The sequence below is a fragment of the Oncorhynchus kisutch genome, linkage group LG1 (assembly GCF_002021735.2).
Source record: "Oncorhynchus kisutch isolate 150728-3 linkage group LG1, Okis_V2, whole genome shotgun sequence".
Lineage (NCBI taxonomy): Eukaryota > Metazoa > Chordata > Actinopteri > Salmoniformes > Salmonidae > Oncorhynchus > Oncorhynchus kisutch.
The window spans coordinates 42,251,797-42,275,900 of NC_034174.2; the positions used below are offsets into that span (position 1 = coordinate 42,251,797).

Consider the following 24,104-nt stretch of genomic DNA (forward strand, 5'->3'; position numbering starts at 1 on the left):
CTTTTATAATGGTGTTTGGTGGTGTTTTGTATATATATGCTGTGCTGAGAGATGTATGATGCATTGTGATGATGAGTATATCAGTAAATTGCCGTAAAAACAAAGCTTTCCAAGCATGTCCATACTGAAATACACTGTAGCGATAGAAATCCTGGGTGCATCCTAATAATATGTCCTTGCTCCTGAAGTGTACACTCATTCACTACTTCCCATCAATCTAAAAGCATAGGATTGGTGGAGGCATGGGCTAGTTGATTCCCACCATATTTATAATACCAATCATTGTCTTTCAAATCAGTGAAGGGAAGTGAACAAGTGCACACTTTTGGAGGAGGAGAGATTGAAGCGGCATGAGTACCCGGGGATTATTTTCTGGCTGAGTTTTAATACTTGCTCACGCACACATAGTTCAGGAGGGGTCTGATTTATAACGCGAAGCATGCGTATGTACACTGCATTAGGAAAGTATTCAGATCCTTTCCCATGTTCCTGAGTTGTTTTATGAAATGGTTGCCAGATCCCGTATGGGCTCGCGAAAGACGAAGGTCGAAAGCCATGCGTCCTACAAAACACAACCCAAGCACGCCTCCAACCCGGAAGCCAGCCGCACCAATGTGTCAGAGGAAACACCGTGCACCTGGCTACCTTGGGTAGCGCGCACTGTGCCCGCCACAGGAGTCGCTGGTGCGCGATGAGACAAGGATATCCCTACCGTCCAAGCCCTTCCTAACCTGGACGACGCTAGGCCAATTGTGCGTAGCCCCACGGACCTCCCAGTCACGCCCGGCTGCGACAGAGCCGGGGCGCGAACCCAGGGTCTCTGATGGTATAGCTAGCACTGCGATGCAGTGCCGTAGACCACTGCGCCACCCGGGAGGCCCTGCACTGTGGAGATAAACAGAAAAACACATTGTTGCTCAGGTTGGGGAGGCAGGCAGCAAGATTCAGACAAAACCCCACAGTTGCAGACTAAAGGCTAGAATCATGGGGAAATAATGCTCCAGAGGAGATTATGTTTATGAATTGCCTGGCTGGGCTGTGGGACAGTTAATCCCCGGGTTGTGGTCAATTCCACAAATTGCATTTTAAATTCCATTTAATACAATTCAAATTCCAGGTCAGTCTTTCAATTTAGAGAATTAAATTCCTCTGAATTCCAATTTTAGTTAAATTCCAGGAATTCAAATCTCAATTCAATATTTTCCCCAACAATTGCACAAATTCATATTCAATTCTCTCAGGCTTTCAGGCTCATCACTGTTCAGACAGCCTAGCTATACAGGAAATATAGGAATACAGGTTGGAATGATTAAAAACAAATCTTACATTAAATGTTTATTTTTTATTTTTTTTTACCTTTATTTTACTAGGCAAGTCAGTTAAGAACAAATTCTTATTTTCAATGACGGCCTAGGAACAGTGGGTTAACTGCCTGTTCAAGGGCAGAACGACAGATTTTGTACCTTGTCAGCTCGGGGATTTGAACTTGCAACCTTTCGGTTACTAGTCCAATCATATGTGCATCAATTCCATTAACTGGGAAATGTACAAATATTGAATTCCGAAGATGAAATGTTTTTACAATTCAAATTCAATTCAAATTTCAAAGTCTAATTCCAATTCAATTTCAATTCCATAACTTGAAGTTTTTTCCAAATCTAATTTAATTCAACATACATTTTCCACTCCATTAGGTAATTAAAGAATTGAATTGGAATTTAAAATAATTTGGAATTTATTGATCACAACCCTAGTGGATGTACAATGATAATTAAAAATGGAACTCTTAATAGGTATTACACTGGGATTGTCATGAATAACACCCTGCTATCAACCAATCAGCATCCTGTATTCAAACGATCCATATTTTTTGTTGTTGAAAATAGCGCTGGCCGTGTCCGAATACCCATACTAGCATAATACATACTTAAACTGCATACTATGTAATCATCGTTGCATACTATTTAGCATGTACTTTTTAGTAGAAAGTATGCAATATTCCACGGCTTCAACGCAGTAGTGGCTCCTGGCTGGCTGAGTAGGTGGGGCGGTGCTGAGTGCAGGTGGATTTGTCAAAATTCAACAGACATGCATCGCATTAACCAGCCTGATAATAGCTAATTTCCAATTTGATTAATTTCTTTAAACTCTGAATCAAATAGGAATGGACTTATAGGCTTACTCAGGCTGGTTATGTCAAACTATAACATTCAACCTATACCGTAGCCCATATAGTCCATCTATCCTATTTAAAAAGGACCGTAGACAGAAACATATTGCCTAATTTGGTTCCATTTCAACATATTTATTAGTAAAACCCAAGTGATGTAGCATATATAACAGCCTAGTACACACACCAAACATTTTCTAATGTTCAAATCGAAAGGCTATTGCACAGAGAAATGTATACAGTCGTGTACATCGCAAATTCAGAACCGCTGGACAGTATCATAATAAACTAAAGTACTGATCATTGGGAACTAGGCTTGATCCATAAATAAATATAAATTACAGAAAGCCTAGCCTACAAAACAAACAATCCATATGTTCAATTCAAAAGGCCTGATTAACATGACATCAACGTAATTTTTTCACATACTCAAAACGGCCGACTATTTAGGGCACAAGTATGGGTATTCGGACACGACCAGTGTTTGAACCCATCAACCCTCGAACCCTTCCATCTCTCCAAACCCCTTCCACATCTCCCGCCCTCCACACAGCCGTGGCATGTGCATTCTAACCCTTAATTTCCTGGTGATCTTAATTGTTATACTGTGGGACACCTACACTGCAATTTCCATCCTTGTCTTTCTGTGGCCTGGACACCTGCTGTTGCCGTTTAGCTAACATCTCTGTGGAGGGTCGGCCTAACACACAAAGTATGCATCTCAAATGGCACCCTATTTCATATACAATAGTGTACTACTTTTGACCGGAGTCCTATGGGCCCTGGTCAAAAGAAGGGCACTACACAGGGAATATGGTTCCAGTTGGCATGTGACCAGAGAAACACTGCCTCGCTCTCTCCACACTGTATTTAATGGCTGTTCACACACAGAAGAGTCCATGCAGCCCACAGAAACTTAATTACAACCCTCGTGCCACGTTATTAAACAGGCTTACCATTGGGTAATGTATGTCCATCCGCTCTCTCCTGCTCTGTTCTCTTCTGTTCTGTTCGGGCTCTTTTCTTATCTCATCTCTTCTCATGTATTTTACATCCCAGCTGTCATACTGGGATGTTAGGCCCATTTCAGTGTTTGGCATTTTGTCATGGTATTTGTCTTAGTTGGATTCCTCATTCCATTAGCCTGCTCATTGGGAGCCTGTAAATTAAATTATGCAGAGATAAAAAATGTATATAAAAGCTTGTTTCCCACTTGGTCTCAATTACAGGGACTGAAATGATGGAAAGCTGTTGCATAAGGTGTTAGATTTCACCATTAGGACTTTATCTGGATTAAAACATGTGTTTTTATTATGTCAACATCTTTAGGGCTCTTCGAAGAACATTTGATTGCTGATATTGCAGAGATCTAATTATGCAGCACTGGCTGCAATGCATTAGCTGCTGTATATGAAAGGCATGCATTTAGAATACTCAGCCAAGATACCGTACTATACTTTCTTAGCATGACCCTCAGTAAGAGACAGAATTGAAGAAAGAGAAAGAGAATCCATGTTTTGTGATGTGAGCAGGCTTGGATCTCATTAAAATACCTGCGTTCAAAGGAATAGAATAGAGTCCCTGAGCCAGAGAGAGGGGCCCCATGGGCCCTTGTGTCTGTGCCTGTATGAGCCTTTAATCTGACAGCCTTTCTACACACTTGTCTAGTCTAGCCACAGAGCTAAACAAGGTACTGTGAGCATGACAATATCTAGGGGACCGGGCAGGTGCAGTTAGCACTCCCCTCAACACAAACTAGACATTCACACCTACTCACACACTTTATTTTTCTCTCTTATCAATGTGCTTTCTGATCTTTTCTCCTTCTCCTTCTTCTGTTACTTCTGTATTTAATATCCTCCTTTTCTTTTTCCTTTCCCTGTTCTGTTTCAAATAGCCCACATTGCCATGGAAACGAGGCAGTGCTGAATCTTATTTGTCTTGTTACAGACTAAAGCAGAAAAGGATGACAGCTCTCACCTATTGTACCATACCTGCATTGCCATGGTAACAGCTCTCAGGTAGATCTGATCTGATCACTGTGATAGGACAGCAGAATATCAGAGCACCTTTCACCTGTGTGATAGACCATGTATTCAGAGCACAGAGTTACAGTCGAGCTGTAAGTGTTCATATATTTGGAAAGTCAGGGCTCAGAGCAGTGGAGGCTGGTCGGAGGGGCTATAGGAGGACAGGATCATTGTAATGGCTGGAATGGAATAAATGGAATGGTATCAAACATATGGAAACCACATGTTTGTCAGGGCTCAGAGTTAGAGTTCAGCAGTAAGTGTCCATATCATTAGAATGTCAGATCTAAGTTTCCACCTAAAATAGGACATTCTGCATAGGTGTGTTCATAAACTGCTCTTGTAGTTGGTTGTTGTATAGAGACAGACAGACTGGTTTGACTTTAGTTTCATAATGTTTTGTACAGTATTCACACAGAAACAAACCATTTGGATAATGCCAATGTAATTTTTTATTTGTGCATCTTCAATGTCAGTATTATTAAGATCCCTGTGAAATATCAACATCACTTTAAAACCATTGAGAAATGACAACAAGTATACAAAATGTGTGGAACGACTGTGGAGCATCACCACATAACACTATCAACACACAGCACAGCCACCCACCACCAATCAAGCACACTGCATCAATTGAAGAATCAGATTGTATAATTAGAGTATATATAATATACAGTTCACAAACAAATGTACCCACCGCAATTTTAAATTCAATAGCACAAACCTACTGAAGCATAAAACAATTTGTTATTAAAAACATGAATCATTGAACCTCAAGTGAAACACAGGTAACACCTGTGCACGGTGCACCAAGTTCTAAACAAAACACACCAAGTTCTAGACTAAACACGCCAAGAAAACCACTTCCATAAGACAGCCACCACATATAATGCAAAGTCATGACTCACACAGACAATCTTCTCTCACTCCATTTCGATTTCTGATATATTCTCCAATTCACTCCGATCTCCTCTTAATAACTCACTTGCTAAATATCCCTTACCTCCCTTTTACTATACCATATTATTCCCTCTTATATTCCACCCCCTTAGATAATTACAACCTCCTGGCCCTTCGCAAACTTTACATCGGAAAATCTACATGACTTATACCTACCTATACCTTATGGTCAGGTATCAATATACAATAGTATTTTCAGATCTAGTCAAGTTTGTGAGGGTAAGTAGATGAGGGCAAAATGTATACGAAATGTGATCTAAATATCATTGACAAATATGATAGGATTAGGCCCTTTAGGGGTGACATCCCCCTGACTGATGATGATTGGCTGTCCTAGACTAGTCTGCGGCAAGCGTAAGCTGGCCATTGATTGGTTAAAGCTGCCTTGGTTGTAGTGCTGTTGGCCAAAGCTCTCCTGTGATAGGTCAAAACTAGCCTGCCTGTATGGATGTTGATAGAAGCTGTCCCCTGATTGGTCGAAACTGTTCTGGCTGCAGAGTCGTTGGCTCATCCCATTGGCCCGTCTCTCAGAGGCGCTTCTCATCGGGTACCGCTGGCCAGTCTTGTACCAGCCAGTCTCTTTGAATACAAACCAGATGTTGCCGGCCCAGAGGATAAAGTTTACAAAACCAAAGGCCTGCATAGAGGTATAGATAGAGGGTGTTTAGTTTGGGCCTAAACATAAAAATGACAGATTTAGAATCAGAAAATGTAACAAATGGTTGCTAAGAATTTTGGTTGGTGTGCACACATGATGTAAAACGTAATCAACAACCGTTAAACACCACCTGTCGGAACTGAAGACCTGATGTCCTGAAAGAGCTGCAGAATCTGGATCCCTACAAATCAGCTGGGATAGACAATCTGGACCATCTCTTTCTAAAATGATCCACCTCTTTCGTATCGTCTGAGATTCGTAAAGATTGGAAACCGGCTGCGGTATCCCCCTCTTCAAAGGGGGAGACACTCTAGACCCAAACTGTTACAGACCTATATTTATCCTGTCCTGCCTTTCTAAAGTCTTCGAAAGCCAAGTGAACACACAGATCATCGACCATCTCGAATCCCACCGTACCTTCTCTGCTATGCAATTCGGTTTCCGAGCTGGTCACGGGTGCACCTCAGCCACGCTCAAGGTCCTTAACGATATCATAACTACTATCAATAAAAAACAGTACTGTGCAGCCGTCTTCATCGACCTGGCCAAGGCTTTCGACTCTGTCAATCACCACATTCTTATCGGCAGACTCAACAGCCTTCTCTAATGACTGCCTCACCTTGTTCACAAACTACTTCTCAGATAGCGTTCAGTGTGTCAAATCGAAGGACCTGTTGTCCGGACCTCTGGCAGTCCGTATGGGGTGCCACAGGTTTCAATTCTCGAGCCGACTCTTTTCTCTGTATATACTGTATCAATGATGTTGCTCTTGCTGCGTTGATTCTTTGATCCACCTTTATGCAGACAACACCATTCTGTATACATCTGGCCCTTCTTTGGAGACTGTGTTAACAAACCCCCAAACAAGCTTCAATGCCATACAACACTCCTTCCGTGGCCTCCAACTGCTCTTAAACGCTAGTCAAACTAAATGTATGCTCTTCAACCGATCGCTGCCCGCACCTGCCTGCCCGCCTAGCATCACTACTCTGGACGGTTCTGACTTAGAATATGTGTACAACTATAAATACCTAGGTGTCTGACTAGACTGTAAACTCTCCTTCCAGACTCACATTAAGCATCTCCAATCCAAAGTTAAATCTAGAATCGGCTTCCTATATCGCAACAAGGCCTCCGTCACTCATGCTGTCAAACATACCCTCGCAAAACTGACTATCCTGCCAATCTTTGACTTCGGCGATGGCATTTACAAAATAGCCTCCAACACTCTACTCAGCAAATTGAATGCAGTCTATCACTGTGCCATCCGTTTTGTCACCAAAGCCCCATATACTACCCACCATTGCGACCTGTATGCTCTCGTTGGCTGGTCCTCGCTACGTATTTGTTGCCAAACCCACTGGCTCCAGGTCATCTATAAGTCTTTGCTAGGTAAAGCTCCACCTTATCTCAGCTCACTGGTCACCATAGCAACACCCACCCACAGCATGCGCTGCAGCAAGTATATTTCACTGCTCATCCCCAAAGCCAACACCTACTTCGGCCGCCTTTCCTTCCAGTTCTCTGCTGCCAATGAGTGGAACGAAGTTGGAGACTTATATCTCCCTAACTAACTACAAGCATCAGCTTACCGATCGCTGCAGCTGTACACAGCCCATCTGTAAATAGCCCATCCAACCAACTACCTACCTCATCCCCATATTTGTTTTTTGTTTTTTTCTGCTCTTTTGCACACCAGTATTTATATCAGTATTTATAAATGCACATCCTCATCTGCACATCTATCACTCCAGTGTTAATTGCTAAATTGTAATTACTTCGCCACTATGGCCTATTTATTGCCTTACCTCCTTACTTAATTTGCACACACTGTATACAGATTTTCAATTGTGTTATTGACTGTGCGTTTGTTAATCCAATGTGTAACTCTATGTTGTTGTTTTTGTCGCACTGCTTTGCTTTATCTTGGCCAGGTCGCAGTTGTAAATGAGAACTTGATCTCAACTGGCCTACCTAGTTAAAAAAAGGCAATGGAGCTAATGTTGATCAGCATTCATGTTTCACATAGAGTATAAGGGCTGTGTCCCAAATGGACCTTACTACATATATCCCTCAAACTCAACTCTAGACCTCGAAGCCAGTTCCAGTGCATTGTATCATAGTTCCCCTCAAATCAGGGACTGATTTAGACCTGGGACACCAGGTGAGTGCAATTAATTAACAGGTAGAACAGTTAAACCAGGAGGCTCTGGACCTCATAGGGTAAGAGTTGAATACCCCTACCATATAAGGTGCACTACTTATGACTAGGGCCCATAGAGCTCTGGTCTAAAGTAGGGCAGAGAATAGGTTGCCATTAGGGATGCATCCAATGACTCACCACAGACGTGTTGAGCTCAGACCAGACTGGGTGGTGGGAAGCTGAACACCGGTTGGCTGGGCGTCTGCAGGCGGAGATGAGCAGGAGAACCTGGGTGGGATCTGTGGCTGACTTCACATCAGACAGAGCTTTGGCCCAGGCACAGGAGCTCACCAACCACATGAAGGCGAAGAGCACAGTCACTACAAAGTCCTGTTTAGGAGGGAGACATGGAGGAGGTTATTATCAGATGTAATGAGATTGTGAGAGTTGAGGAAGAGGATAGGGTGAAGTTATAAATTAGATTTAAGGGGACATTGAAGAAACGAGGGGTTACTGCAATGTCGTATGGAGGGACTCCATACCCTGGCGTTCAGTACATTGCTGGAGCAATTCCGTGGATTCCCTACTGGGCATCGGGTCACACCAGTAATCTCCCAGCCTACACTAGTGTCCCGAGAACCCCGCTTACCTCCTTTGGAGCGCTATGCAGGAGATTCTGGAAACTGACAGACTTTTCTCTCCCAGTGCTCCCTCATTTTCGAGCTGCAGCCTTCTTCGTTCCCCTCGGACCGCTCGAGGATAGTGTACCTCATAACGCTGATGTCCGGGAAGGCACTTGCTTGGGCTATGGTGGTGTGGTAGCAACAGTCCGCCATCTGCCTCAGTCCGGAGGAGTTCGTGGCAGAAGTTTGGAAGGTGTTTGATTCTCCATTGTCCGGGAGAGAGGCTGCTCGTACACTGCTCCAGCTAGGTCAAGATTCCCACAGTGCGGCAGACTACGCAGTGGATTTTTGCAAGTTGGCGGCTGAGAGTGCCTGGAACCCGGAAACAATCGGAGGTGATCAAAGATGTGCTCACAGACCTGGAGCTGCCCATGTTCCTTGATTCCCTCATAGCATTGACCATCCGGATTGATGGGTGGCTTTGAGAATGTGGGAGGGAGAGGAGGTCTGCCCTGTCACGCTCGATTCCCACCTCGCCTCTGAGGAATCCCGGAGACCCCCGAAGTCTACGTGTCTGAGTGAACCCGACGTCATCCGAGTTCTCTTGGGAATCACCAAGGGCTGCCGACTCGTCTACTTCGGAGTCCATGCACCTGGGCAGGAATAGCTTGTCTCTGGCTGAGTGCTTACTCTGACTCCACACACAGAGCTGTCTAAATTGCGGAGCTACGGGACATTTCGTAGCTACCTGCCCATTAAAAACCCAGGCTCATCAAGAAGGGACGAGTACTCTGGTGGGCCATAAGGAGAACTTTTCATCTCCCCTTACTTGCAACCCTTTACATGCCATCCTGCTGTTGGGTAACCAGTCCAAATCTCTCCGTGTACTCATCGACTCTGGGGCAGATGAGAGTTTTTTGGATGCTACCCTGGCATCCGAGCTGGGCATCCCCACTCAGCCCTTCTCCATTCCCGTGGACGTTAGAGTGCTGGACGGGCACTCTATATGCCGGGTCACTCATAATACCTCACCCATCAACCTACCATTGTCAGGCAAACACATTGAGGCAATTCCATTTATGCTGATTAAGTCTCCCAGGTTCCCATGGTATTGGGACTAACTTGGCTCCAGCGACACAATCCCCTCATAGACTGGACTGCTGGAGCCATTATGGACTGGAGCCACGGCCATTGTCTGAAGTCAGCACAGCCTGCCCCAGGACGTCTTCCTGTGGGCTTGGAAGTTGCCCCAGACCTCTCCGCCATTCTCGCGAAGTACCAGGTCTTCCAGGAGGTTTTCAGTAAGGTCCGGGTCACTTCACTTCCTCCGCACTGACCCTATGACTGCGGGATCGACCTTCTTCCAGGCACTACACCGGCCTGGGGATGACTGTACTCTCCTTCGGGTCCGGTGACCCTGGCTTCCCCCTGTCTGCACTTACTTCTCCCAAGGTTCAGTTCACATGGTAATCTGGAGGCCAAAGAAATGCACACCTGTTTAGGCGGGGTGCTGGCTAGCAGAGTAGAACACTTGAAAAAGAAAAGGAGAGCACTCTAGGAGCTCACACTCTAGGAGCTCAGATGCAATAATTTAATAACCTGATATCCAACGTTTTAACAGACAAGCTGCCTTCATCAGGGTATAAGGTCAGGGTATACGGTACCCACCTTCTGACTGGGTGTTCCGGGACCTCAAGCACCACTTCACCACTGCTCCCATATTGTTTCATCCTGACCCGTCCCATCAGTACGTGGTGGAGTCTCATGCTTCGGATGTCGGAGTTTGAGCTGTCTTGTCCCAGCATTCCGCCCTGGACCTCAAGTTTCATCCCTGCGCCTTCTTCTCCCATCACCTCAATTCCACGAAGAGGAACTACAATATGTGGAATCATGAGCTTCTCGCGATGAAGATGGCATTGGAGAAGTGGAGATGCTGGTTGGATGGGGTGGAACATCCATTCATTGTGAGGACGGACCACAAAAACCTGGAATATCTCCGCACCGCCAAGCGTCTCAATTCCAGGCAAGCTAGGTGGGCCCTGCTTTTCACCCGGTTTAACACCGACCAGGATCCACGAATATCAAGCCAGATGTGCTGTCACACCGCTATAGCCCTGTGGCTACACTCTCGAACCCCAAGAACATCCTTCCTACCTCCTGTCTGACGACGGAACATAGCTGGGAAATAATAGGGAAGCATATCCGTGAGGCACAGCGTTCCCAGCCGAATCCCGGGGGCGGCACAGATAACTGGATGTTTGTACCTGACGCTGTCTGTTCCCGTCGGACCCTGGCCTTTGTGCGACAACGCTTTTGGTGGCCTACCATAGTCCTGGATGTCTCCGCGTTCGTCGCTGCCTGCACGGTCTGTTCACAGAACAAGACTCCTCTGCAAGCTCTGGCTGGTCTCCTTCAAACACTGATTGTCCCTCACAGTCCCTGGTCTCACATATCACTGGACTTCGTCGCGGGTCTTCCCCCGTTTGATGGCAACACCGCCATCCTGACAGTAGTGGATCGGTTTTCCAAAGCCACCCACTTCATTCCTCTCCCCAAGCTACCCTCTGCCAAAGAGATGGCCCAGCTCATGGTGCAGCATGTCTTCCGGATCCATGGACTCCCAGTGCAGTTCTCGTTCTCAGTTATCGTCCCGATTCGGGTTGTTAGCCAGTCTATCCTTCGGGCTCAGTCTAAGCGAACCAATCAAGCCAGCAACTCGTGTGGGTTGAATACGCTCGCTCCCCTGCTCTGCTACTGGGCACTCGCCTTTCGAGTGTTCCCTGGGGTATCAGCCACTGCTTTTCCAGGAACAAGAGGAAGAGGTCGGCATGCCCTCGGTCCAGATGTTTGTCCTCCACTGCTGCTGTATCTGGAAGAGAGCCCGGTCGACTATTCTCAAGACCATGTCCAGGTATTGACGACAGGCTATACCGGACCCCGGCTCCCCGGTATAGTCTCGGGCAGAGGGTATGTCTGTCCACTCGTGGAGTCCCTCAAACTTTCCCCCCGCTTTATCGGCCCTTTCCCCATCTCCAAGATCATTAGCCCCTCTGCTGTTCGTCTTCTGTTGCTCCGTACCCTCCGTATACATTCCACTTTTTATGTGTCTGTGATTAAACCTATGTCTCACAGCCCTTTTTCTCCTGTCCTGTAACTGCTATTTAAAGAATGCAATAATGTACCACGCCTTTTATAGGTAATAATCTTGAATCACATTTCTTTATATGCTAAGCTACAGTCCTGTAAATTATTCAATTTATTGTATCTCAATTAATACACATGCAAATTATACAAATCCCATGGCATGAATGAATCAAAGGCAGCTCTTGGTAAGTAAATCAACTCACCACCAGTGGTCCTCTGTTACCCTCGCGGTACTTGTTCTGGTAGTAGATGTACACCACGGTGGCCAGCAGGGAGTAGAGGAAGGCAACAACTGCCACGGTCACGAAGAACTGAGCTGAGGAGGAGTAGTCGCCTACCATGAAGATGGTCTCCTGTCTGTTCCCCTCACACAACGTGGGCTTGAAATGGACCTGCTGTAACCTATCAGATGACAGGAACAAGGACATGGTCACAGAGACTTTTATTGAGTAACGCAAGGCTCTGATCACAGTGTAGGCAATTTAAACCTTTCAAGCATGAATCCATAGCAGTGAAACTGCCACATCCGTTTGTGATATTACAACAACAAAGATGTTACTACATTGATTTTATTACATTGGGGGGGGGGGAATCCTTCCATTAGCAATGGCATCTGACCTAATCTGACAGGCTTTGGGAGGGGGGAGGGAGGGAGAAGAGAAAGGGGAAGAGGGGGAGAAAGAATACTCATCTAAGGAGATTGGGGTATACAGTTGAAGTCGGAAGGTTACATACACTTAGGTTGGAGTCATTAAAACCACCCCACACATTTCTTGCTAACAAAGTCGGTTAGGACAAGTCGGTTGGGACATCTACTTTGTGCATGACACAAGTACTTTTTCCAACAATTGTTTACAGACAGATTATTTCACTTAGAATTCACTGTATCACAATTCCAGTTGGTCAGAAGTTTACATACACTAAGTTGACTGCGTTTAAACAGCTTGGAAAATTCCAGAAAATGATGTCATGGCTTTCGAAGCTTCTGATAGGCTAATTGACATCATTTGAGTCAATTGGAGGTGTATCTGTGGATGTATTTCAAGGCCTATCTTCAAACTCAGTGCCTCTTTCCTTGACATCATGGGAAAATCCAAATAAATCAGCCAAGACCTCAGAATTTAAATAGTAGACCTCCGCAAGTCTGGTTCATCCTTGGGAGGAATTTCCAAACACCTCAAGGTACCACGTTCATCTGTACAAACAATAGTACACAAGTATGAACACCATGGGACCACGCAGCCGTCATACCGCTCAGGAAGGATACGCGTTTTGTCCCCTAGAGATGAACATACTTTGGTTCGAAAAGTGCAAATCAATCCCAGAACATCCCAGCAAAGGTACTCGTGAAGATGCTGGAGGAAACAGATACAAAAGTATCTATAGCCACAGTAAAACGAGTCCTATATCGACATAACCTGAAAGGCCGCTCAGCAAGGAAGAAGCCACTGCTCCAAAACCTCCATAAAAAAGCCAGACTACGGTTTGCAACTGCACATGGGGACAAAGATCGTACTTTTTGGAGAAATGTCCTCTGGTCTACTGAAACAAAAACAAAACTGTTTGGCCATATTGACCATCATTTTGTTTTTTAGGAAAAAGTGGGAGGCTTGCAAGCTGAAGAACACCATCTCAAATGAAACGCACGGGGGTGGCAGCATCATGGTGTGGGGGTTCTTTGCTGCACGAGAGACTGGTGCACTTCACAAAACAGATGGCATCTATCTATTATGTGGATATATTGAAGCGACATCTCTAGACATCAGTCAGGTTAAAGCTTGGTCGCAAATGGGTCTTTCAAATGGACAATGACCTCAAGCATACTTCCAAAGTTGTGGCAAAATGGCTTAAGGACAACAAAGTCAAGGTATTGGAGTGGCCTTCACAAAGCCCTGACCTCAATCCTATAGAAAATGCACACACAAAAAAGACTAAACCTTGCATGTGCCAGTTTTGATGGGGAAGTGTGCGTATCTCCATGTACTGTACCATGCGTACGCACAACTTCAAGTGGTTGAAGAATTGTATTACATGCTTATATTGCTATTTTGGGTAAAATGGAGGTGTTTGACACACGGGAATTATGATAATAGTTGGATAATATGAACATTAAAGAGTATGCCTAATGATAAAATCGATTTGCCATTGGTAAGGAAGTTGCATAACAGCATGTATAGCCTATGTACACTTTTATTATATAGACCTAAATCTGACATGGCCTAATTCTAACATTAACTAAATCATACAGCAAATGAGGAAGTTTTGTTACCATAAAAGGTGGGGTTTTAGCGCTTGTTCATGAGCACACAAATATAATATGGCTCTGATTTGTCAATGAAAACATGCATATAATGTTGCGAGCGACAGTTTGATACGCCATCATTTACACATACGCCGTCATTTATTAAGAAATGTATGCACGGTTGATAAATGAGGCCCCAGGAGTTGAAAAGGTTCAGGGTTTTCAAGGGAGCAGGTACTGTAGATAGATACACATGAGATACTGAATGTGGAAACATGAATCATTTCTGGGGATCAGACAAAGACTCTGACACCACAGTCTGTCTGACAGCTCCATATTTCATCAACTCAATGCTGTTCTCTTTCTTCCATCTTTTATAGATGGAAAATAAAACTCAGCCACCACACTATTTTTCAAAACACATTCACAGGCAGACAACAATGTCATTGTCTCATCAAAGCTATATCCCCACATGCACCGTAGATTCAATGATACCTAGACCGGAAGCACTCTTGCTTTGAAATATCAAAGCAAACTCTGAACCAACTATATTCATTTGGGGACAGATCAAAACACATTAAACATTAATGGCAATTTAGCTAGATAGCTTGCTGTTGCTCGCTAATTTGCTTTGGGATATAAACATTGGGTCGTTATTTTTCCTGAAATGCACAGTATGGGTAGGCTACAGTACGCCTACAGTATATCACGGAACAATTAATCCACACATAAAAGGGTAAAAGTTTGCTTCTAGTAATCTCTCCTCCTTCAGACGTCTTCTTCTTCTTTGGACTTGACATGGTGGTTGGCAACCAATTTTAAGGTGGATTACCACTACCAACTGGACTGGTGTGTTGACCTCAGTTCATCTTTCAAACACCCACGTAGGTATATGCTCCTAAAAACCAATGAGGAGATGGGAGAGGCGGGACTTGCAGCATGTCAAGCTGTCACGGATCCCCGGTTATGATGCTCATTCTGTTCACCAGTTTCGGAGGTCTACGTCACCTGCTTTCTAGGCTTCACTGAACGGGATTCATTATCATCAACCCCGGACAGTCTTGTCTGATTACACACACCTGGTTCCCATTTCCCCTGATTAGTATATTATATATGTGTCCTTTGTTCCCTCTGTCTTTGTCGGTTATTGTTCCCATGTCCGTTGGTGATGTGAGTACCTATGCGTTGGTGCGAGTACCTATGCGTTGGTGCGAGTACCTATGCGTTGGTGCGAGTACCTATGCATTGGTGCGAGTACCTATGCGTTGGTGCGAATACCTATGCGTTGGTGCAGCTGTTATGCTGAGTGCTATATTTAAATATACACTGTTCAAAAAAATAAAGGGAACACTAAAATAACACATTCTAGATCTGAATGAATGAAATATTCTTATTAAATACTTTTTTATTTTCATAGTTGAATGTGCTGACAACAAAATCACACAAAAATTATCAATGGAAATCAAATTTATCAACCCATGGAGGTCTGGATTTGGAGTCACACTCAAAATTAAAGTGGAAAACCACACTACAGGCTGATTCAACTTTGATGTAATGTTCTTTAAATCAAGTCAAAATGAGGCTCACTAGTGTGGGTGGCCTCCACGTGCCTGTATGACCTCCCTACAACGCCTGAGCATGCTCCTGATGAGGTGGCGGATGGTCTCCTGAGGGATCTCCTCCCAGACCTGGACTAAAGCATCTGCCAACTCCTGGACAGTCTGTGGTGCAACGTGGCGATGGTGGATGGAGTGAGACATGTTGTCCCAGATGTGCTCAATTGGATTCAGGTCTGGGGAACGGGTGGGCCAGTCCAAAGCATCAATGCCTTCCTCTTGCAGGAACTGCTGACACACTCCAGCCACATGAGGTCTAGCATTGTCTTGCATTAGGAGGAACCCAGGGCCAACCGCACCAGCATATGGTCTAACAAGGGGTCTGAGGATCTCATCTCGGTACCTAATGGCAGTCAGGCTACCTCTGGCGAGCACATAGAGGGCTGTGCGGCCCCCCAAAGAAATGCCACACCATGACTGACCCACCGCCAAACCGGTAATGCTGGAGGATGGTGCAGGCAGCAGAACGTTCTCCACGGCGTCTCCAGACTGTCACGTCTGTCACATGTGCTCAGTGTGAACCTGCTTTCATCTGTGAAGAACACAGGGCGCCAGTGGCGAATTTGCCAATCTTGGTGTTCTCTGGCAAATGAAAAACGTCCTGCACGGTGTTGGGCTGTAAGCACAACTCCCACCTGTGGACGTCGGGCCCTCATACCACCCTCATGGAGACTGTTTCTGACCGTTTGAGCAGACACATGCACATTTGTGGCCTGCTGGAGGTCATTTTGCAGGGCTCTGGCAGTGCTCCTCCTTGCACAAAGGCGGAGGTAGCGGTCCTGCTGCTGGGTTGTTGCCCTCCTATGGCCTCCTCCACGTCTCCTGATGTACTGGCCTGTCTCCTGGTAGCGCCTCCATGCACTGGACACTACGCTGACAGACACAGCACACCTTCTTGCCACAGCTCGCATTGATGTGCCTTCCTGGATGAGCTGCACTACCTGAGCAACTTGTGTGGGTTGTAGACTCCGTCTCATGCTACCACTAGAGTGAAAGCACCGGCAGCATTCAAAAGTGACCAAAACATCAGCCAGGAAGCATAGGAACTGAGAAGTGGTCTGTGGTCACCACCTGCAGAACCACTCCTTTATTGGGAGTGTCTTGCTAATTGCCTATAATTTCCACCTGTTGTCTATTCCATTTGCACAACAGCATGTGAAATGTATTGTCAATCAGTGTTGCTTCTTAAGGGGACAGTTTGATTTGACAGAAGTGTGATTGACTTGGAGTTACATTGTGTTGTTTAAGTGTTCCCTTTATTTTTTTTTGCAGTGTATATAGTGTATTACGGGTATCGTCCCGTGTCACTCAATGAGGTTTACCCTCGCGCTTTTGTTTGTGTACAGCCCAGTGTTTTTGTATATGTGTTTGTTTTGGGTGTATTAAAAACCCCTATTGTCTATTCCTGCGCCTGTCTCCAAAATCCTTTATACCAGCATGACACAAGCGTCGCAAATAGAACCAAGTTCTGGGTACGCAGATGCTCGTTGACGAGCTCGAGCAGTGTGGGTGCACTGATTGAATAACGTATCTTGTTTTGCAATGCTCGCGCATGTGACACGAGCAGTGTGGTCACCGTGTTAATCTAGGTAAATGTGACTTGCCTCTCAATGTGACATACCCATGAGTCTGAAAGTACATGTGATAATGGCATGAGCCTTCTGCTCCAGGTTGCACATGACTGTAGTGTACTTCAATGTCAATTCTGCTGAATTCCTGTTTTGGAGAAAGTTGACCATGAACCACAATAAAATGGGTAAATGTATAGTAGTCAGACCATGGAAAAATGTCAGCATATGTTACCTGAAGGGATAGGCAAAGTTTACGGTGATGCTGAGGTTGCTCTGGCTCTTGTCTAGACATTCCACTCTAACCCGCAGGTGACCAGAGTACCCTCCACATGTTGCAAATGCACAGACGGCAAAAATCTGGGAAAACAAAAATGAAATACTTCATTAGACTCCTACCCATTGAGCATTCTAGACATAGGCTGTGTCCCAAAATGGCACCCTATTCCCTACATAGTAAACAGCTTTTGACCAGAGCCCTGGGCCTGGTAAAAAAAAGAAGTAGTGCACTACATAGGGAATAGGGTAAAATTTGGAATGCACCCCATAGTTGCTCCTAGCCACACCTCTCCTGTCTGGCCCTCTACAGAGCTGCTAGACTAGCAGCTGGAATTAATGGGCCACAGAGGACCATCAACATCCTGACAAAGGCTGACTCTGTGAAAGTAATTAGGGAATTTTTCATGTGTAACATGGTATATGGTATGGATACAGTATATGGTGGATGGACTTATACAGTTGGTTGTCTTTAGCTTTTGCCAACTTGGAGCTGTTGATCGATCCTTAAAGAAAAGAAAACCTGCTCTTTCCAGTATCACTTAGGTTTATTAATTAAGCAACATTCACTCTGCGTTTGTCAGAGCTTCAACTGCTGTTGATGAATGCAAACAGGTGAATGCATGTTGTATCTCCGCATACATATATTGGGAGTCTATGAGGCATGCACATCTTTCAAAGGGATCATGTGTCTATAATGTCTGTCAGTGGCCGGGAGACTGATGTCAGCATGTTATACATATTTCATCAGGAACTGTCTGAAGGCATGGCAGGCAGTCAGATACTGTAGGCTACTGGCACTAATCTCTTTCAGTTATCTACCTTTGATTCCTGTGAAAGGACTGAAGCATTGGTCAATTCTAATCAAAACCTAGCACTCCCACACCCGTGCATGGACACACACAACAAGTAATTATCCATAATCTTTAGCCTTTACCATAATTTAGAAGGACGACACAACTCATCTCTCTGATGAAATGTTATGTTTGTTTGTTGTGTTTCTTTGTGTGGGTTTGTTTATCTTTTAGAAATAGAGAGATTGACAGTGACAGGGATAGAGACAGAGACAGAGAGAGAGAGAGCAAGACAGAAACAGAGACAGAGAGAGAGAGCGAGCGGGACAGAGACAGAGACAGAGACAGAGACAGAGACAGAGACAGAGACAGAGACATAGACAGAGAGAGTTCCATAAAGGGATAACATACAACCAGGAGACCCCATCTAATTAAGTATGTGTGGCTATAATTAAAAGTCAGTGTTTGGATGGATCTATGGAAGGATTGATCTGTCTGTTGTCTGCAAACCCCTTGGTCATTCACTCATTAATATTCAAATGGATAAGGATGCTTTCTAAATTATTCTGATCATTAATGACATTAGAGAGAGAGGTGATAGATGAAAGCTAGCGTCAATTTAATCCGTAGCTCTGAAGATATGCATTGTAGAGTGATAGACATTTAAAGGCAATGTTAGCAGAAACTGCATTTACGGAAAACACTGGATATGTTGGCTCAATCGAAAATTACCTTTCAATTTTAATTGTGCTTTAACACTGAACTTCAGCACTGCGTATTTAATCGAGCCCCTAATCTTGGCACCATATCTATTAAGCAGACTGATGATCAAGGTTTGGGATTGATTTCCTTGAATACAGCATTATGAAAACAACTGAATAATTTAGAAATGGGCTGACTGCAAACAGAGGATCGCCTACTGTGGGTTAGAGGGTGGGCAGAGTGACTCAACCTGTTGGAATACTGTACATGCCACACACACACACACACACACACACACACACACACACACACACACACACACACACACACACACACACACACACACACACACACACACACACACACACACACACACACACACACACACACACACACACACCAAAAGACTCCACTGGAAACAACATTTGATAACATTCCCACTAAACATAAATATTATTCCTTACAAACTAAATAGGATATGAAAAAAAACGATTTAAAAAACAGATTTATCACTAGCCTACCATAGAGCACATCCATAATTCATAACTGGATAATTGTAATGCTCTATTATATTGTTTAACCAGGAATGTACTTACTAATGAAAATCATTTAGCCACAGTCCAAATATGAAAGAAATAACAACTTACCGGAGCAAATATGACCATACACATTTAAAAAGCAAAGTGAACAAGTTCTACTCCACAAGATGGTGTTAGCAGCTTTCTCCTCATACTGTTGTACTGTCACTGATGTAGATGGCACAAAGACAGAAAGCAGAGAAAGAGAGAGAGAGATAGCAGAGTGCAGAGGTTGCCCGGAGGGTGGGGAGAGCAGAGACCAGATATCTGAAGTGAGGAGAAGAGAGAGCAAAGCGAGCTATCTGGGGTTGGGGTAGGTGTTGTGGGGGGGGGGGGGTCTGTAGTGTAACTTGGTGTTTCTGCTCCTCTCTTCGAGGACAGACCTACCTACCAGACACTGGTAGATAACAGATAGACAGATCTGTAAAAGTATGAGGATTCACCTAGAAGATTTCCACCCATAGATTCAGAAGAGACAGGGACAGAGTGCCTTCAGAAAGTATTCACACCCCTTTACTTTTTCCAAATTTTGTTGTGTTACAGCCTGGTTTTAAAATGGATTAGATTGAGATTTTGTGTCACTGATCTACACACAATACCCCATAATGTCAAAGTGGAATTATCTTAAAAAATAAATATACATTCATTTAAAATGAAAAACTGAAATATCTTGAGTCAATAAGTATTCAACCCCTTTGTTATGGCAAGCCTAAATAAGTTCAGAAGTAGAAATATGCTTAACAAATCGCATAAGTTGCATGGACTCACTCTGCGTGCAATAATAGTGATTAACATGTTTCCTCTGCTTGGAGCAACAGCGAAGTGGGCAGGGCAGTACGAATTTCTTATCTTACATCTGCAAGCAGAGTCTGAACATCAGACAGGATGGCATTGTCCCCCTCGATCTGTGCAATGGCTACTGCTATAGGTTTCAGGAGTTTCCGGCTGCTTACCACTGTCTCCAAAAATACATCATCCAGGAGGATCCTCTTGATGGGGCTGTCCGTATTGGCAGACTGTGATATGTCCATTTCTTGGAGAGACTCCTTCCCCTCCAGGAGACTGTCAAACATGAAGACCACCCCAATGGCTGTTGCTGGGCAGCTTCAGTGGTGCTCTTATTCTTCTCACTTTGCTTGGTGAGGTAGATTGCTGCTATAATGTGATGACCCTTCACATACCTAACCATTTCCTTGGCTCTCTTGTAGAGTGTATCTATTGTTTTCAGTGGCATGATGTCCTTGAGGAGCAGATTCAATGCATGAGCAGCACAGCCAATGGGTGTGATGTGAGGGTAGGACTCCTCCACTTTAGACCAAGCAGCCTTCATGTTCGCAGCCTTGTCTGTCACCAGTGCAAATACCTTCTGTGGTCCAAGGTCATTGATGACTGCGTTCAGCTCATCTGCAATGTAGAGACTGGTGTGTCTATTGTCGTTTGTGTCTGTGCTCTGGAATATTGGTTGAGGGGTTGAAATTATGTAGTTAATTATTCCTTGCCCATGAACATTTGACCACCCAATTCCATTGAATTGGGGATAGTTTAACCTAAATACCTAGAATTGCCTTATGTGTATCCCACAAAAAAAAGGTTCACTGCTATAAGCTAACGTTTTTGATGAATTTAGGCAAAATTCCCAGGCTTAACTTCCCATGGAACATTTCTGGAAAAATTCTGGAAATTTACAGGAAAGTTTCCGACCCTTTGCAACCCTAGCCTCAACACACATCCAGAGTGCAGCTGCAACGTTAACCGGTATTTGCTAACTTTTACCGCCGCTTCATTCAAGGTTACAGCACCCTGACGCACACTCACGTTTGTATAGCCCCGCTGCTACTCTGGCTGACCCCGCGACCATCCTCCCTACCTCCTGTCTAGCAGCTGCACTCATCTAGAGTATAGAGAACCTGGTTCAAAAGGCACAGCGTTCCCAGGGGTGAGGGGGTCCACCTCACCGAATGTTTGTTCTGGACTCTGCCCATTACCCGGTCCCGTCGGATCCTGGCTTTCATCCGACAATGCTTTTGGTGGCTTTCCATGGTTCCTGATGTCTGCACTGTGTGTGCACTAAATAAGACTCTGCAGCAAGCTCTGGCTGGCCTTCTTCAACCACTACCTGTTCCTCACCGCCTCTGGTCCCATTCTCTGGACTTTGTTACTGGTCTTCCTCCGTCAGATGGCAACACCACGATCCTGATGGTGATCCTGATTCCCAAGATACCTTCAGTCAAGGAGACGGCTCAGCTCAGGGTGCAGCACGTCTTCTGGATCCATGGGCTTCCGGTCGACATGGTCCCCAATCTGACGGCCAGTCGGAGCGGGCCAATCAGGACCTGGAGATGGCTCTTCGTGGCCTCATCTCCGCCAACCCCACCACCTGGAGCCAGCAAGTTGTGTGGGTGGAATAAACCCATTGCACCCTTCCCTGCTCGGCCACTGCACTATTGGTTAGAGTCTGTAAGAAAGCATTTCACTGTAAGGTCTACCTACACCTGTTGTATTCGGCAAACGTGACAAATAAACTTTGATTTGATTTGATTTACCATCTAGCAAAAATCGAATTTTCTCTTGCATTTCTCTTACATTTCTAAGATGATGGAACATAAAAAAATACAAAAAAATAGTTTTTTTCTTTGTATTTTCTTTTACCAGATCTAATGTGTTATATTATCCTACATTCATTCCACATTTCCACAAACTTCAAATTGTTTCCTTTCAAATGGTATCACGAATATGCAATTTTAGGTGAAAAAAAAAAAAAGGGGTCAGATTACCCATTTCTGAGAATCACTTAGATAACTAATTTGAGGATACAGCAGTAGCAATACAAGGATATAACATATATAGAAGAGACAGGAATGCTTATGGGGGAGGTGTTTCTGTACTGTATATATTCAGAGCAATATCCCTGTAACACTTAGAGAAGATCTTATGTCAAGTGTTATTAAAGTGTTGTGGTTGCAGTTTTACCTGGCACACCGAAGCCTTTTCTATTGGGTTGTTGCTATAGGCCACCAAGTGCTAACAGTCAGTACTAAATAATATGTGTGAAAAGCTTGATAATGTATGTGATGTAAACAGAGAGGTCTACTTTCTTGGGGACCCGTGTCTGTAATGACATACCCAAACTCTGCCTGTAGCTCAGGACCTGAAGCAAGGGTATGCATATGCTTGATACCATTTTAAAAGTTTGTGGAAATGTGAAATGAATGTAGGAGAATATAACACATTAGATATGGTAAAATATAATACAAACAAAAAAAACATTATTTTTTTTTTGTTCTATCATCTTTGCAATGCAAAAGAAAGGCCATAATATAATGTTGCAGTTTAGGTACAATTTACATTTTGGCCAGAGATGGCAGCAGTGTGTGTGCAAAGCATCAGATTGATCCAGTGAAGTCTGCCCAAATGTGCCAAATTGGTCAATTGATACATTTTCAAGTACATAACTATAGAGAACATACAAAAATGATATGGTAATACACAATTTAAGTTTACACACTCCCCGGAATGTTGGATCATTGGCTTATACACTAACTTTTACACATCTAGATGGCTGGGTGGGGTGGGTGTGGAGCCAGAGACAACAGGGGTTCAAACTGTAGAACCCAGTTCCTACATTTGAATATAAAAATGGATTTTATCAAACACAACTATGCTACATTTTATCTCTGGGACCCTCAGGATGACAAATCAGAGCAAGATTACTGAATGCAAGTACATTATTTACCTTCAGAGGTGAATGTATCAAACCAGTTGCTGTGATAAAAGTTTTTTGTTGTTGCTGTGCACTCTCCTCAAACAATAGCATGGTATTATCAACTGTAAATTGGACACTGCAGTTAGATTAACAAGAATGTAAGCTTTCTGCCCATATAAAACATGTCTATGTCCTGGAAAGTTTGATGTTTCTTACAACATCATGCTAATCACATTAGCACACGTTAGCTAAACCGTCCCAGTATAGGGACATCAATCCCGTAGATGTTTTAAACAAAGCACGTGTGTCCATGTATGCTGATGATTCAACCATATACGCATCAGCAACCAGAGCTAATGAAGTCACCGAGACCATAAACAAAGAGTTGCAGTCTGTTTTGGAATGGGTTTCCAGTAATAAACTGGTCCTGAACATTTCTAAAACTAAGAGCATTGCATTTGGTACAAATCATTCTGTAAGTTCTAGACCTCAGCTGAATCTGGTAATGATTGGTGTGATTGGTGTGGCTGTTGAACAATTTGAAGAAATTAAAAGACTTGGTGTTATCTTAGATTTGAAACTGTCATGGTCAAAACATATCGATTCAATGGTTGTAAAGATGGGGAGAGGTCGGTCCGTAATAAAGACGTGCTCTGCTTTTTTGACACCACACTCCACAGAGCAAGTCCTGCAGGCTCTAGTTTTATCTTATCTTGATTATTGTCCAGTCATATGGTCAAGTGCTGAAAAGAAAGACCTAGTTAATCTGCGGCTGGCCCAGAACAGAGTGGGATGTCTTACTCTTCGCTGTAATCAGAGGGCTAATATTAATACTATGCATGCCAGTCTCTCTTGGCTAAGAGTTGAGGAGAGACTGACTGCGTCACTTCTTGTTTT

At 44.1% G+C, this 24,104-nt stretch overlaps 1 protein-coding gene across 1 annotated transcript; it reads right to left on the reverse strand.

Annotated features, from left to right (window-relative positions):
• Nucleotides 1–4,634: 4,634 nt before the first annotated feature.
• Nucleotides 4,635–19,833, reverse strand: LOC109901193 (synaptoporin). Its single transcript, XM_020497279.2, has 5 exons — nucleotides 19,574–19,833; nucleotides 17,390–17,514; nucleotides 11,932–12,130; nucleotides 8,160–8,351; nucleotides 4,635–5,797 (listed from the first exon to the last, which is right to left on the reverse strand). The coding sequence occupies exons 1-5, from the start codon at nucleotides 19,595–19,597 to the stop codon at nucleotides 5,417–5,419; spliced, it is 921 nt and encodes a 306-aa protein (XP_020352868.1). The 5' UTR covers nucleotides 19,598–19,833; the 3' UTR covers nucleotides 4,635–5,416.
• Between the last annotated feature and the right edge of the window lie 4,271 nt (nucleotides 19,834–24,104).